General features: G+C 43.9%; 1 protein-coding gene across 4 annotated transcripts; it reads right to left on the reverse strand.

Moving 5' to 3' along the window:
• Positions 1–2,747: 2,747 nt before the first annotated feature.
• LOC134473603 (uncharacterized) lies at positions 2,748–16,669 on the reverse strand. Of its 4 annotated transcripts, none has more exons than XR_010043917.1 (4): positions 16,330–16,666; positions 16,073–16,214; positions 5,041–5,102; positions 2,748–4,436 (listed from the first exon to the last, which is right to left on the reverse strand). XR_010043917.1 is itself a non-coding variant. In XM_063238518.1 (4 exons), the coding sequence occupies exons 1-4, from the start codon at positions 16,518–16,520 to the stop codon at positions 4,310–4,312; spliced, it is 639 nt and encodes a 212-aa protein (XP_063094588.1). In that variant the 5' UTR covers positions 16,521–16,669; the 3' UTR covers positions 2,748–4,309. The 4 variants fall into 4 exon arrangements, 2 of the variants coding, with proteins under 2 accessions (XP_063094588.1, XP_063094589.1); XR_010043916.1 differs by having other exon boundaries at positions 2,748–4,455; XM_063238518.1 differs by having other exon boundaries at positions 15,956–16,214; positions 16,330–16,669.
• Positions 16,670–16,682: the final 13 nt, after the last annotated feature.

The following is a 16,682-nucleotide window of genomic DNA, read 5'->3' on the forward strand; positions in this document are numbered from 1 at the left end:
AAGAATGTTGGAATTATAGGCCTGTATCACCATGTCTGGCTGATAATGTTGATTTTAGGTCAATTCTCAAACATATAGGAAAGGGCACAAAACACAATACCAGCCCTGCCTGCTAACAAACTTTCTTTCTTTCTTTCAGAGGTAGTTTGAGGCAGGGTTTCTCCATATAATCCAGGTTGACCTCAAACTGGCATTGATCTTCCTACCTCAGCCTCCCAAGTTCCAGGATTGTAGGCTGTGTGCCACACACCTGGACTAGACCAAGCTTTTTATAACTGGATTGCACTGAAGTTTTCTTTCTTTCTTTCTCTCTCTCTCTCTTTTTTTTTTTGGTCTTTTTGAGACAGGGTCTCTATGCAATTCCAGCTGGCCTTGAGCTCACTTTGTAGCCCAGGCTAGTCTCAAACTCACAACGATCCTCCTGCCTCAGCCTCTGGAAGTGCTGGGATTACAGGCATGAGCCACCACGCCCAGCTTGCACTGCAGTTTTCATCAGAGCTCATCCATGAGGGGTGGAGGAGCCCAGGGTACAAGGCCTCCTGTGACCCCAGTCCCCACCCACCTTGATGACTGAGAGTTTGAGTGCTGTGGGATGTTGGGGGGCAACCAAGGCTTTCCAATATGAATGCAGGAATCTAGATATACTTCTCGTGTTTTTATTGGCTCACTAAAATCTATAAGTACTGGGGCTGGGGATTTAGCTCAGTGGTATAAGTGCCTGCTTTGCAAGCGCATGGTCGTGAGTTTGATCCCTGGTACTGATAAAAAAAAAAAAAATCTGTAAGTACTTGGAGAAAAAAGAATGCAGAGGAAGACTTCAAAGTCTGGAATCTTCTTTTTTTTTTTTTTTCAATTTACCAAAACCGCTTTTTTTGTGCAGCTTATTTTTATTTACTAATTTTTTACAGTGCTGAAGATCAAACCCAGGACCTTCATTAGCACATGCTTGGCAAGTGCTCCATCACTGACTGAGCCACATTCTGAGCCTCTCTCTGTCTCTCTCTGTCTCTCTGTTTCTGTCTCTGTCTCTATTTATTTGGTGCCAGGAGTCAAACTCACAACCTGTCACTTGCCAGGCAGATGCTGTGCCATGGAGCTATATCCCTGGCTCCTGTTTTTGTTTTTTGTTGCTGTTTTTTTTTTTAAGAGTTTCACTATGTAGCTCAGGCTGGCCTCACACACATGGTAAGCCTTCTGCCTCAGTCTCTTGAGTGCTGGGGAATACAGGCATGTGCCACCACATGCTTGACTCCCTTCTCTTTTTAAAATCTTCCTTTTATTCTTTCTTATTTTTTCTTTTTCCAGCAGAGAGGATTGAACTTATAGAATGTCTACTACTGAGCTGCATCTCAGTTCTCTTAAAATTTTGAGATAGGATTTTGCTAACTAGTCTAGGTTGGCCTCAACCTTACCATCCTCCTGGCTCAGCCTCCTGAATAGCTTGATAACAGGTGTACCTCAAGGCTCCTAGCTTCCCTCTTTTAAATATGAGCTGATAGGTTGTCCTCAACACACATTAACACATGCTGCCAACTTCTGCAAAGCAAATCACAGACTATATTGAGAAAGAACTATAATCAGCCTTGGCCACTGTGAGAGCTATTTAGGCTTTGCCTTTTTCTCAGTTGCAGCCAGGGTCACTGGGACATGCTGCCCGACATGTTCTGGACACAGGGGATGACCTACACCAGGCTAGGACACAGGAGGCGGCTATAGAATCTCCCTAGCACGCTGCACCACGCCAATCACACACCTGTCCACACTGGGGCACTTTTGGCCCTGTCCAAACCCGGACTGCACCTGATCAAGTATCTCCCCAAAGTGCTAATCAGCAAGGGCAGTGCTACACTTTCTATGGTTTAGGGCAGTGGGTATAGGGCCACTCAGGAGTAGACACATGGCCAGAATTGTTTTCTTTAATTCTGTTTCATTATCTTTGAGACAGACTCTCACTATATAGTTCAGGCTGACCTTAAATTTACCATGTAGTCCAGGCTGGCCTCAAACTCACAGTGAGCATCCTGTCTCAGCCTCCTGAGTACTGGGATTACAAATGTACACCATTATGCTCAGCTGTTTTTGTTTTTGTTTTTGTTTTTCTTTTCTTTTTTTCTTTTTGAGACAGGGTCTCTTTATGCAGTTCAGGCTGGCCTTGAGCTCACTTTGTAGCCCAGGCTGGTCTCCAACTCCCAATGATCCTCCTGCCTCAGCCTCCCGAATGCTGGGATTACAGGCATGAGCCACCATGCCCGGCTCCTTTTAGTTTTTCTTCATTTGTTTATTTTTTCCCATTGGATTAAACTGAAGGCCTTTTGCACACTAAGCATTAGCTCCACTGCCCCAGCCCTAATATTTTTTCTTTATACTCTAGCCACCTTTTTAGGTAAATCTCCTCTCACTTTAAAGCAAGGAAGCTAACTGTTCACTTGAAAAGCTATAGTCATGAGGTAGGAGGATCACTGTGAGTACAAGGCCAGCCTGGAATACATGGTGAGAGCTTGTCTCAAAAAGAGAAAAGCTTTTTTTCCAAATCCATTTTATTTCAAGGAAGAGAGAGAGAGAAAAGCTGAGCTGGAGATATATCTTAGTGGTACTATAAGTACCTTCCTGACAAGCACAAGGTCCTGAGTTTGATTTCTGGTATAAAAGAGAGAGAGAGACAGAGACAGAGACAGAGACAGAGAGAGAGCGAGAGAGCGAGCGAGAGAGCGAGAGAGAGAGAGACTATAGTCCATACACAAGGACACTTTCGTGTATTTTTACTCTTTATTATACATGGTATCCTCCATACAGTCTGGTTTTTTGAAAGGAAGACAGACCCAAGGTAATGCGATAAGCATCTTCTTTTAATCTGGTCAGGGCGCCACTGGCTCACACACTCCCCCATATGGACAGCACACTCTTGGAGAATGTGCAGCCTGGACACCAGCCTGCCCCAGGGCAGGTGCTGCTGTGTGAAAGCAGAGCTCCAGTGTGTGTGTGTGGGGGGAATGACTCAGGGTCAAAGAACTCAGGTTGGAATTGCAGCTCTGCTGTTTCTTGTGTTGACCCTGAGCCTATATCTTCTGCTGCAAGATGCAGATAGTAGTAAACCCTTTGACACAGGGTTGCAGAGAAGATTAAAGGGGTAATGGAGGCCTTTAGCTTGAGGCTCACATGGAGGTTGTTAGAGGCTTGGTTCTTTGGGCTGCATTCCTCTCACTGGATGCAAGGGTTATGTTGGATAATGTTTGTGAAGACAACGTTGGTTATAATTAGAAATGGGTAACGGAGTCCTGAACCTAAGACAAGACAGTGTAGGTGGGGATGGGGATACCTAGAAGGGAAAGTAGTTCTGAAAGGTGCCAATGTTTCTTTCTTTCTATTTTTTAAACATTTTTTTGCTACTGGGGATCAAACTCACAACCTCGAGCTTACTAGACAAGCGCTTGAACTGCTGCATTAAATCCCCAGGCTCTTTCTTTCTTTTTGAGACAGGGTCTCACTATGTAGCCCAGGAAGGCCTTGAACTTGCATGGATCCTCCAGCCTCAACCTCCTGAGTACTGGGATTACAGGCGTACACCACCATGCCTGGCTCCATTTAACTACTGTATTCTTGATCAAGTGCCACATTGGCTTTATATTCCAATGTGTTATCAAAAGGTGATTTCTTACTGTTATGTTTTTTTTTTGTAGTTCTGTATTACGTGTACCCTTACACCGCTTTGTTTTGTTTTGTTTTTCTCTTTTTCCTCTTAAATTTAAAAAAAAAAGTAATTTCAGTTCTTTATTGAGTGTCTTTTTTAGTATCAAGAATCAAACTCAGAGCCTTGTGCTTAGTAATTTCAGGTTTTCTTTTGCACAAAGTAATTCCAATTCTTCATAAACACCACAGCGCAATCACACCTAAGAAAACTAACTATATTGATTTGTTTGTTTGTTTTGTCTTTTTTTTTTTATTGGTACCAGGGATCGAACTCACGACTGCCTGCTTGCAAGGCAGGCGCTTATGCCGCTGAGCTAAATCCCCAGCCCCCAAAATAACTATATTGAGATACAATTTTTTTTTCTATGAGACAGGATCTCTATGTTGTCCAGGCTGCCCTTGAACTTGTGGTGATCCTCCTGCTACAGCCTTCCAGCCTTGCACACAGGGCTGGGGGGAGGGAGATAACACCTTTGTCTCCATTTCTTTCCTAGGAAAGAAGTCAGGTCCACCGGGGTACTGGGCCAATTAGGGGGTGGGAGCAAAAGGGCTGAGATCTCTGGATCTCTGGAAGCTGGGACAGCAGTTCAAGGCTGGCAGCAGGAAGGTTGTTCGAAGCCATCTATGGAAGGCCTCTGAGAGCATGACTGTGCTTGTGCAGCAGGCCGCAGGGAAGTGACGCTAGCACCCGGGGACAGCAGGGAGCAGGCAGGTCTCGGAGTTTCTCGGAGATCTTGGAGGGATGCAAACTGCAGCCACCACACCCCTCTCAGAGACAGAGACAGAGAGAGAGAGAGAGAGAGAGACAGAGAGAGAGAGAGAAGTGGCGGGAGGAGTCTTAGCTGTGAGTTCACAGGCAGTGAACACCCCCATCTCCCCTCTGTGGTTGCCCGCGTCGGCCATTCCTGCCCAGTGATAATGACTGGCGTGACCCAACACTGGCTCTTCTCAATTGAGTCCTAAGTTTCCTTACCCATTACGTGGTGATGGATGTCTATTTGGGAAGTAGTGCTCAAACCGGGTTGCGTTTGTGTAGTGCTGGATGTGTGTGTGTGTGTGTGTGTGTGTACCCTTCAGTGAAATCCTAGGGGCTGGTGCAGCTCAGTGGTAGAGGGCTTGCCTAGCATGCAAAAAGACCCTTAGTTCCATCCCAAGTACTCATTCGCCAAAAGTTTCAGATTTTAGCCCGGTGTGGTAGTGCACACCTGTACTCCTAGAAATCTGGGAGGTTGGTGCAGGATTGTAAGTGAGATGTCAGCCTGATAGCAAGATCCTGTCTGAAAATTTTAAGAAGTTGGTATCGGGCACTCCCACCCCTTAAAAAGTTTTTTAAAAGGGCATAATGGTGCACACCTGTAATCCTTGTGCTGGTGCTCTGGAGGCTGAGGCAGGACGTTCACTGCTTGTTGGTCAGCCTAGAAATACAGGGAGACCCTGTCTCAAAAAAACTAAACAAAAAAAAAGTTTTTTTTTTTTTAAAGGGCTGCGATTAAGGTGTGTTATGTAGGTGTACCAATTCCCCATGATGAATGTAATCATTGCAAACGTGTACTAGTAAAAATAAAAATTTTGAAAAAGGGACTGGGAATGTAGCTTGTACAAAGGCACTGGGAGCCAGGGATTTAGCTCAGGGGCATAAGCGCCTGCCTGGCAAGCTCAAGGCTATGAGTTCAATCCCTGATATTAAAAAAAAAAAGAACTAAAATAAAAAAAAATTCGTGGCCCCAGTGGCTCCCTGCCTGCTGCTGGGGGCTGCCCTATATGCTTTTCCTTTTTTTTTTGTACCTTGAATCAAACTGAGGACCTCATGTTTGCCAGGCAGGCACTGTGCTGCTGACCTATATCCCCAGCCTTTCCTTTTGAGTCCTTTTGCTGCAATAAACTAGCCACCCACAAGGCAACTTCCCTGGACCTGTGAGTCCTGGGAGATACAAGGGGGAAATGTACCTTCTAGCCTGCTACCTGTCAGATCTGCCGAGTTCATGTTCTCTGAAGTAGAGGAATGAATTCTAAGGAACAACGAGATTAAAAGTAAGAAAATTGGGCTGGGGGTTTAGCTTAGTTGCTTAAGTGCCTGCCTGGCAAGCGTGAGGTCATGAGTTTAATCCCCAGTACAAAAAAAAAAAAAAAAAAAAAAAAAGAGTAGGAAAATTTATTTATTGGGGAATAAGTTTGGGGATTAGGAATAGCTCCTGAGAGATAGGAGGAGGCCCAAAATAGGTTGTCAACAAACTCACATCTCTGAGAAAGTTTTACAGAGCAAAATCATAAGGTGCATATACAACATAGGTCAAAATTATAACTGACCAATTAGAACCTTGCTTTGGCTACACAGTGAGTTCACAGCTAGCCTGAAAAGCTAGCAAGACCAGGTCTCAAAAAACAAAACGAACAAATCCAACCCCCCCCCAAGCTATAACCATCCAATAAGATTACAAGTATTAAGAAAGAAAAACAGAGAAAGATTACAAGTATAGCCTTGGCTAACATTGATCCAACAGAGGCAAGAAGATATAGATGACATCATTACCATTGGTAGATAACCTATGTAACCTGTAGCCTTGACTTTAGTCTTAGTTCTAGTTTCAGTTCTAGTTTCAGGCTTAGTCTTACTGGGTGGGGTAGTATGGCCCATCTCTAAGGAGATAATGGTTTATTTATATAGGAAATCTCAAAAGGGTGAGGCCAGTAATCTCATACCACTTATCTCTTAGGGAAATGCATAAACCTGGTCACTGTGACTTCAGTCCTCTTTAGATGTGCCTCCAGCCACAGTTAGGATGTGTTCTCATCCTCTGCACTGACTCCCCAAGGACACAGCCCCGTTAGACTGCTTATATATCTCCACCTAATTTAGCTTCTATGTTAGCAACCCCCAAAGCTGGGAGTGGGTCTGGGACACAACACACCAGTGAAAAGGGGGATTCTTCAAGGCAATTGTTTTTTTTGAGCAGGGTGTCACTATATAGTTGAGAGTGGTCTTAAACTCTGTGCAGCAGGTGATGCACATCGATAGCCCCATTTCTTTGGAAGCAGAAGCAGGAGGGTCACTCAACCCTGGGAGTGCAAGGCCAACCTGGGCAACTTACTGACACAGTAACATCCTGTCTTAAAAATAAAAAGAGCTGAGGACATAGTTCAGTAAAAGGTCAAAAAAAAAAAAAAAAAAGGTCCTGGTGGGGGGAGGTCCTAGGCTCAATCTATAGTATTGGAAATTATAAAAGAATCCGATCTGGGTGTGGCAGTACAGGCCTGTAATCAGCCCTTGGGAGGCTGAGACCGGAAGACTGAGAGTTCATGGCCAACCTGGGCTAAGTAGTGAGACCTTGTCTCAAAAAATAAAAACAATGCCAGAGTGGTGCCACATGCCTGTAATGTAATGCTCAGGAGGCTGAGGCAGGAGGATTTCAAAGAGTTTAAAGCCAGCCTAGGCTATATAGTGAGTTTAAGGCTAGTCTGGACTATGTAGTGAGACCTTGTCTCAAAAACACCAAAACAAACAAACAAAAAACTCCAACTAACTAACTTAATAAATGGCTAAGCATGTAGCTCAGTGCAAAGGATTTGAGCTCAACCTCCATTACTGGAGAGAAAAGCAACTTTACTGTAAAATGGTATAAGCAAAGTGTGGTGGTACAGCTGTAGTCTCAGCCTTTGGGAGGCTGAGACAGAAAAGACGGAGAGTTTGAGGCCAGTCTGGCCAAGCTGTCCAATGAGACCCTGTCTCAAAACAAAAGCAAAGAAGTTTGTCACATCATGCCCACAGCAGCTTCATGCATCTCATTCACATATATTGTGCCTTTAAAAATTTTTTAATTTATTTTTCAGTATTGGGGACTGAACCCAGGGCACTCACACCAAGCTATACCTCCAGCCCTTTTTGTTTGTTTGCTTAAGTCTAGCTAAATTTCCCAGGCTGGACTCAAACTTCCAATCCTCCTGCCTCAGTCTCCCAAATGCTGGACTCATGGGCTTGTGCCTGGAATATGTTTTTGAGACAGGGTCTCCCTGTGTAGTCCAGACTGGCCTTGAACTCACCATGTAACAAGGCTGGCCTCCAACTCAAGATGATCCTCTTGCCCCGCTCCTGAGTGCTGGAATTCCAGATGTGCATAACCACACCTGGGTAAAAACATTCTTTGAATTCTGCCAATCCCTTCCTTTATCTTAGAATCAGGTTTCTGCTCTTTACTTTATCAACTAAAACAATTTAGAGATTTAAAGAAATTTTAAGGGATTTTGGGTGGAATGGGACTAGAAAGAAAGAAGTATAGAGAGAGACCTAGGGAATGACATGGACAACCTTGGGGAATTCCACTGTGTCCTGGAGTTGTAGTGTTCTACTATATATATTTTTTTGAGACAAGACCTTGCTATGTAGTCCTGATTGCCCTTGAATTTGAGGTGCTCCTCCTGCCTCAGTCTCCTGAGTGCTGGTCTACAGGTGTGTACCACCATATCAAAAAGTCTTGTTAGAAGTAGTTTTTGTCAGGTAGGGAGGCAGGAAGACGCTGCAAGTTTCAGGCCAGCCTGGGTTACACAGTGAGTTCGAGGCAAGCCTGAGCTATGTAGAGACCCTGTCTCAAAAAATAAACAAAAAGTGTAATATTTTTGGCTGGGCATAGTAGCACATGGCTATCATCCCAGCATTGTGGAAACTGAGGCGGAAGGATCACTGCAAGTTTGAGGTCAGCCTGACCTACACAGTGAGTTCAAGGCCAGCCTGGCTGGGAATATGTGATGAGACCCTGTTTCAGGGAAAAAAAAGTACAATTTTTAAATTATGATTTTCCTTGTTTCCTTTCAATGTATCTTTATTTCTTTTATCCAAACTCATCTTCCTCCCTCACCTGAAACTTTGATCTTTTATTCCTAATGGCCACAGAATGACCACAGGTCCATCTTCTTATAACTGCCTCAGGTGCTACATGCTATTAATGCATTCAGTCCTCATGAACTGTGTGGCTAAGGAAATTGTTTTCTTTTTGCGGGGGGAGACACTGGGACTTGAACTCAGGACCTCATTCTTGCCAGGCAGGCACTGTGCTGCCGAGCTAAATTCCCAGTCTGCAAACTGGTTTTAAATGAGCACTGAGTTTACTGATCCTGAGAGGCAGCTCATGGCTTGGTCCATGGGAGAAATTCTATATCTATTTGTTTTACTTTGGTTTGATTTTTTGAGACAAGATCTCACTGTCTATGTAGTTCAGACTGGCCTTGAGCTCACTGTGTAGCCCAGGCTGGCCTCAAACTTATAGTGATCCTCCTGCCTCAACCTCCCAAGTACTGTGATCACGGGCAAGAGCCACCTCATCTGGCTACATCTATTTGTTGAGGAGACAAAAAAGAATACAGACAGATCATAAGGAGGATCAGGGAGAAGATATCAGTCATATCTCTGGGTCTGTCTTAAGCAGCAGATAGGCGACATCACTGCAAAAGGAGGGAAACAAGTGAGTCACTTGCTCCGTCACACCCTATCTGCAGTGCAGGTTTGTGTGACAGACCTCGGTTTGGGCAACACCAGCATAGGAGGGGTGAATGCAGTCAGAGTCACTGCAACTGCCCAGCAGGCCTGCTGAGTGAGGAGACGGGGGCAAAGCCCCAGCAACTGACATTAGCCAGGGACTGGAGATGGAAGCCAGAGAAACAGGAAGCAGCCACCCAGGAAGGCCAGTGAGACTGAGGGCAGGTGACTCCCAGGAGCTGGGAAAGAGGGAAAGGAATGTGTTGTGGAGTCTGCAGGCAAGACTTGGCTGGGACATGCTGACCCCTGTCCTCCTCCTCCTTTTCCTTCTTCTTAGTACAAGGTCTTACTATGTGTCTCAGGCTGGCCTCCAGCTCATGGTGATCCTCCTGCCTCAGCCTTTCAAGGGCTGGGGTTCCAGGCTGTACTACCATGCCTGACTAATAATACTCTCTCTTTTTAAAGCATATAAACAACAATGTATTTCTCACAGTCCTAGAGGCTGAAAGTCAGATGGCAAGCCAAGGGACGATGTCCAGTTTCACTGATGAGGTATACAAAGAGGGTGGGGAACCTCCAGTGACTCCACCTCCTGGCATCCATTTGTGTCCCTGGTCAACCCTTCTCTTTGAAGCTGTGACTAGGAGCTGGACTTGGAGTCTTTGTCCCTCTCACAGAACATGTTTTAGGTGTTTTGTTTCTTAAAAGATGGGGTCTCAAAAAAACAAAAAGATGGGGTCTCAGCTGTGTGTAATAGCACAGACCTATAATAAGAGAACTTAGAAGCCTGAAGCAGGAGAATCTCTTTGAGTTGGAGGCTAGCTTGGGATACCGAGTGAGTCCAAAGCCAGCCTGAGCCACACAGAGAGATCCTGTCTCAAACAAAACAAAGCTGAGTGACACGTCTGTAATTCCAATACTCAGGAGGCTGAGGCAGGAGGATGGCCCAAATATGAGACTAGCCAGGCTATATAGTGAGTTCAAGATCAGCCTTAACTACATAGTAAGACTCTGTCTCAAAACATCAAACATCAACTACCCACCCACCCAACCAAAAAGATGATGTTCCATGGGAGGGGTGGTGGCACATGCCTATAATTCCAGCATTCAGCAAGCTGAGGCACCAAGCTCACCGAAAGGTGGTTGCTAGCCTAGGCCACATGGTGAGTTCAATGCTTATTTAAGGAGATCCTGTCTCATAGCAACAACCATTATGATAAAACTACTGTCATAAAACAATGTGGTGCTGACAAAAAAATAACCCAACCTGAGCACTAGTGAAACAGGTTAGAAGTTGCAGAAACAACTCCAAACACACTAAGGCAGAAACAACTCCAGACACACTAAGCCACCTTATCTTTGATAATGGTGCCACACACATTCACTAGAAAAAGGATAGCCTCTTTAATAAATGGTTCTGGAGAAACTGGCTTTGCACATACTGAAGGTTAAAATTGGATGCATACTTTTTACCATGCACTAAACTAAATTAGAAATGGATTAAAGATCTAAATATCAAAACAAACATTAAATATGTTGGAAGGCAGAATCAGTAAAACTCATGAATACGTTGCTGTAGGCAAAGACTTTATGAATAAAACCCTGATTTCATAGGAACTATCACAAAGAACAACTGGGATTTCATTTTATTAAAAAGCCTTTGTACAGCAAAAGAAACCATCAACAGAGTCAAGAAACAACCTATAATCTGGGAAGAAATGTTTGCCAGCCATTCCTCAGTCAAAGGATTACTATTGAGAACATATAAAGAACTAAAAAAAAAAAAATCAGACCTCCCAAATATGGGCCTCTGAGATGAATACACTCTTCAGATGAAGAAACACAAACAGCAAACAAATACATGAAGAAATGTTCAATATCCCAGGCCAGTTGACAAATGCAAATTAAAACAACACTGAGGTTTCACCTCACCCTAGAAAGATGGTCTATTAAAAAAGAAATCAACCAATAACAAATGCTGGAGGGGTTGTGGGAAAAAAGGAATCTTTCTTCACTGTTGGTAGAAGTATAGACTGGTACAACCATTGTGGAAATCAGTGTGGAGATTTCTCAGAAAACTAGGATTAGAGGTCCCATTTAACTCAGTTATTACTCTCTTGGGGATTTTTTTCCAGAAGAATAAAAAATTTCATACCACAGTGATATATGTGCACCCATGTTTATAGCAGCACAATTTGTAATAGCAGAATCTTGGAAACAACCCAAATGCCCATCAGCCAAGGAACAGATAACAAAGATGGGTTTTATTTAATACAATTATTACCCAGCCATAAAAAGGATGAACTGGAGACTTTTATAGGTAAATGCATGCAACTCAAGTCCATACTTATAAGTGAAATAAATCAGACCCCTATGTGCAAACATAGTATTATCTCCCTCATGTGAAAAGCTGAAAGAGTAAATAAGATATTATAAACGTATATTAACTTTAGGAATAACGTTATCTTAGCCTTCCAAAGTTTTTTCTTCCTTTTCAAAATGGTTTCAATAATTTCATGTCTTTTGGATTTTCATAGAAAATTGTTATTTTTAAGTGTTTCATATGAAAATGTTTCTTGACATTTTTAATTTCTCTGTAATGTTTTCTAGTTTTCTCTATATAGGTCTTTAAATTCTGTGGTAATATTTATGTCTATATTATAATTTAATACTCTTGTAACCCAATGTGTTTTATTTTCATTTGTTGCCATGAAGTAGAAGTATAGTTGTTTTTCAATAAACATTAAAAAACAACAACAACAAAAATAAATGACAGCATCTCAGCCCCGTGTGGTGGTATATGTCTATAATCCCAGCCTGGGGGAGGCTAAGACAGGAGGATGGTAAATTCCAGCCTGGGCTGTATAGCAATCTCAAGGCCAGTCTGTACCACCAAGCAAGACTCTATCTCAAAACAAACAGCCCAGGCATAGTGGAACACACCTGTCATCCCAGTATTCAGAAGGGTGAGGAAGGAGGATAACCATGAGTTTAAAGCCAATCTGAGGTACAGGATGAGTACAAGGCCAGCCTGTACTACACAGTGACCTGTCTCAAAAAACAAAACAAATCCTGGGTGGCACATGCTTGCAGTCCCAGAAATCAGGGGGCTAAGCAGGAGAATTGCCAACAGTTTGAGGTCAGCTGGGCTACACAGTAAGTTCAAGGATAGCTTAAACTAAACAGTGACATCTTGTCTTTATCTGTTGTCTAGATGGCCTCAAGCTCCTTGACTGCTTCAGCCTTCTGAGTAGCTGGGACTATTAGCATGTATCACTAAACTAAGCCACCAGCAACTCTTGTTTAGTTCTTTTCCAAACCAAGAGACTCATATAGCAGGTGTCTAATGATTCTGTTTTGTTTTCTTTGAAATGCTAGAGATTCACCTAGGTTGTGTGTATGCTAGGCAAATGTTTTGCCTTTGAGCTATGTCTCCAGCCCACTAGTGATGCTTCTGAACAAGAAATCAAAGTCACCCCTGTAGCCAGTTGTAGTGATGCACATCTGTATCCCAATACCTGAGAGACCAAGGCAGAAGGATTGCTGTGACTACTAGGCCAACCTGGGCTACATAGTGAGTTTTAGGCCTGAACTGCATAATGAGACCCTGTCTCACAAAAACAAAACAAAAAAAAATTTTTTTTGCAAGGTCTGGTAGCCAATATCACCAGGTGGCCTCGAGGGGAAGGAATCAAGTTAGAGTGTAAAATCCCATCTAAAAAGGGCCAGGCACAATGGCTCACACCTGTAATCCTAGCACTCAGGAGGCTGAGGCAGGAGGATCATTATGAGTTCGAGAATAGCCTGGGCTGCAAAGTAAATTCAAGGCCAGCCTGAACTGCATAGTGAGAACCTCTCTCAAAAAGACCCCCCCCCAAAAAAAAGGGACTGCTCTATCCTGGGTTTCTTTCTTTCTTTTTAAAATTTATTGATATAACTTAGATATACATACTGATCACACTTGTCATAGGGAATTTGTTCCTGTACACAGTACATCTTTTTTTTTTTTTTTTTTGAGTACTGGGAATTGAACTCAGGACCTTGTACTTGCTAGGCAGGGGCTGCACCACCGAGCTACATCCTTGACTACAAGATATATATTGATTCTTCTTTTTTTTCCCATTTTCTTCCCATCCCTTCAGCCTCTATTTCCCTCCTTATTTACAAAGCTTTATTTGCATTTTATCCTTCTGTCATTTTTTTTACCCTTTAAAAAAAATCCAGAAAACTTCAAAGAAAATCACAAGTGGAAAAAAAAATCCAGAAAACTTAGGTGTGAAGATAGTCTGTCCCTCCATAGCTGTCCGTCCTTTGGCAGTGAACACAGCCTTCCAGAAGGTCAGTTTTTGTGACAGTAAAAAGCACAGGGATGTTTCTCTGGCATTTTCTTTGGGTGGAGTACAGTCTTGTCTCCTGGTGAGTCCTTAAGAAACACCAGGACTTGCAGCATTACCTCCTTGCTCCAAATGGTCACACCTATTACAAGGTGTGATATTCATTGCCTGTTTCTTTTTTTGAGACAAGATTGTCTTCCTATGTAACTTAAGGAGGTCTCCAACTCACTATGTATGTATCACCAGCTGGCCTCAAACTCGCAGCGATCCTCTTGTCTCAGCCACCTGAGTGCTGGGATTATAGGCATGCACCACCACACTCAGCCTGTATTCATTATTTCATCCTAGCGGAAACTCTGATTTATTTATTGCTAGGGATGTAACCCAGGACCTCTCACATGATAGAGAAATGCTCTACTACTGAGCCACACCCCAGTCCTAATTTTCATTCATCATAGTTTACACTGCGTGGACGATAGTTTCCAAGTGTTCCGAAACAGCGCTCAATCAGGCGAGGGGCTTCCACAATGGATATTAGTCTGGAATCTTATTTTATGAGACTGAAAACAGCCAAAAGCAAGGGTAGCCTGAGTCTTCCTGTTTAGTCCAGGGCACCTAGGTGAGGCGCTGTGTCACTCAAGGACCGCTTGACAAGGGGGCTTCCAGATCTCTTCACGCTCGGGCGGCAGCAAAACTAGAAGTAAAAAGAGAGTTGGTGCCCCCTAGCGGACACAAGAGGGCATCTCAGAGGAGGACGAGGAAATTCTTAGACTACATCTAAATTTTTTTCCCCTTGGGGCATGGGAGATGGGCCAAAAATAATCTATACTATTTCTTCTTCTTTCTTTTTTTGGTACCGGGGATCAAAATCATGACTGCGCGCTCAGCGAGGCAGGCGCTTATGCCACTGGGCTAAATCCTCAGCCTGCTATACTGTTTCTTGAAACTACATTTTATAGAGATACTCATAGATCTATTTGCAGTTATAAGAAATAATACAAAGAGATCTTTGGACCTTTTGCCCAGTTTCCTCTGATGGTAACATCTTTCAAAACTAGAGTACATAGATCATGGGAATAGAATGAAAAGTTCAGAAATAACCCAGCAATTGCTGGACGATTGATTTCAGCAAAGATGACACACAATTCAGCGCAGAAAGGACTAATCTTTTCAACAAATGGTGCCAGTACAGCTGAAGTTGGAGCCTTACCTCACACCATGCAAAAATCTCAAAGCAAAATAAGAGGTAAAAACATAAAACTCTCAGAAGACAACATAAGGTAAAAATAACTTCGGCTAAAGCAGTGATTTGTTAGGTTTGACACCAAAAGCCCAAACAATGAAAGACAATATAGATAAATGGAATTTCATCAAAATTAAAAGCATTTATTGCTCTGAAGCCATTATCCAGAAAGTGAACCATGTGTGCATGCTTATACACACACACACACGCACACACGCACACATGCACACTTACACTGATACATACTGGGAGTGGAGGCACATGCCAATAATCTAGCTGCTCAGGAGGCTGAGACAGGAGAAACACAAGTCCAGGCCAGCCTGGACTCCATTGCAAGTTCAAAGCTGGTCTATACTACATAGTGAGACACTATCTCAAAAAACCCTAACTCTAAAAGTCGTATATTAACATTCACAACCGTATTATTTACAAGAGTCCCAAAATGGAAACAATCCATTGTTCATCAACAAATAAAATATGACCTAACTGTAAAGTGAAATACTATTAGTCAGAAAAATGAAATGCAGATTCATGCTACAGCATTTGATGGATCTTTTTTCTCCTAGTATTGGGGCTTGAAACCAGGGTCTTTGTACTGAACTACATCCCCATCCCTTTTTCTTTCTTTCTCTTTCTTTCTTTCTTTCTTTCTTTCCTTTTTTAATGTAAAGATAGTTGCTAAGCTGTCGGACTGGGCTTATACTTGCAATCCCCGTGCCTCAGCTTCCCAGAGTGCTGGGGTCATAGTCATGTGCCACCACATCCAGCTTTTTCTTTTTTGGTCTTTTTGAGACAGGATCTCACTATGCAGTTTAGGCTGGCCTTAAGTTCATTTTGTAGCCCAGGCCAGTCTGTAACTCACAACTATCCTCTAGTCTTAGCCTCCTGAGTGCTGGGATTGGGGGCATGCACCACCACACCTGGATACTATCATTTTCTTAATTATCCCCTTTAGATGGATATTTGGGAATTTTCCAACCATCTTTTTGCCAGTAGGGGCAGACATTTCCTTTTTTTTTTGGATAATTTTCTTCTTCGGAGGTGTGAGGCTATGGATGATTGGTTTTGATTGTTTCTGGCTTTTGACAAGTTCCCACGGTAGCGTGGTTCACTCGACCTCAGCTTCAAGCACTGCCAAACCGGACCTTAAAGACTGCCACTCCTTCATCGGCCTAGGTCACCTGTGATCCCCCAGCCAGCCCCGCCTCTCCACACCCAGCTCACCAGTTTGGGAGTTGTGCCCTCCCCAGGCAGGCTAGCGCGGCGTGTTGCAGCGCCTGGCCATCCCGCCTCGGGCCGCGTCCGCCGTGTAGTCCGCAAGCGGTCCTGCGCCGTGCTCACCTCAGCCTCCACGGTCCCGCGTGGGTCCCTGGGCTGACAAGCGGGAGTGACGCGCCATTCTCCCATGGAGGCCCGCTCGTTCCTGCTCCGGGAGATAGGGAAGCCCCTGGCTGAGCCTTTCCATCTGGAAGCTCCTTGGACGCTAATAAATAACGAAGCAATGTGTGCCAGGAGCAAGTGTGACAAGGGCAGGACAGAAACGAATTAGTTCAGCATGTCCTCCATTTTTGTTCACTAACCCACGGAGCAATTATTACCTGCTAACATTATCCGTTGGAGAGAACGAAAGACAGTAGAAGCAAGAAAATAAAAATGTCGGGTGTTGCTGGTGACAAAAGCAGGCCGAGGAAAGGGACTGTGAAAGTGAGGCGCTGCCAAGGAGGCCTCCCTGGTAGTGACAGTAAGGACAGGTGACATTAACTGGGTCAGGGCGCTGTGTCCCTCGCATCTGATATAAAGAGCCCTTTATATCAGATCTGCGTGAGGAGTAGAGATGGGCTTCGGGTCACTGTGAGTTCTAAGGCCTGCACCCTCCGGGCTGAGGATCTCCAACACCCAACCCGCCCCGGCGCCGAGAGGGTTAATAGAGATGCTACTGCGATGGCTCGTA

The sequence above is a fragment of the Cavia porcellus genome, unplaced genomic scaffold (genome assembly GCF_034190915.1).
Source record: "Cavia porcellus strain 051 isolate PalLab524CR breed Dunkin Hartley unplaced genomic scaffold, mCavPor4.1 scaffold_27, whole genome shotgun sequence".
In the NCBI taxonomy this organism is placed as follows: Eukaryota; Metazoa; Chordata; class Mammalia; order Rodentia; family Caviidae; genus Cavia; species Cavia porcellus.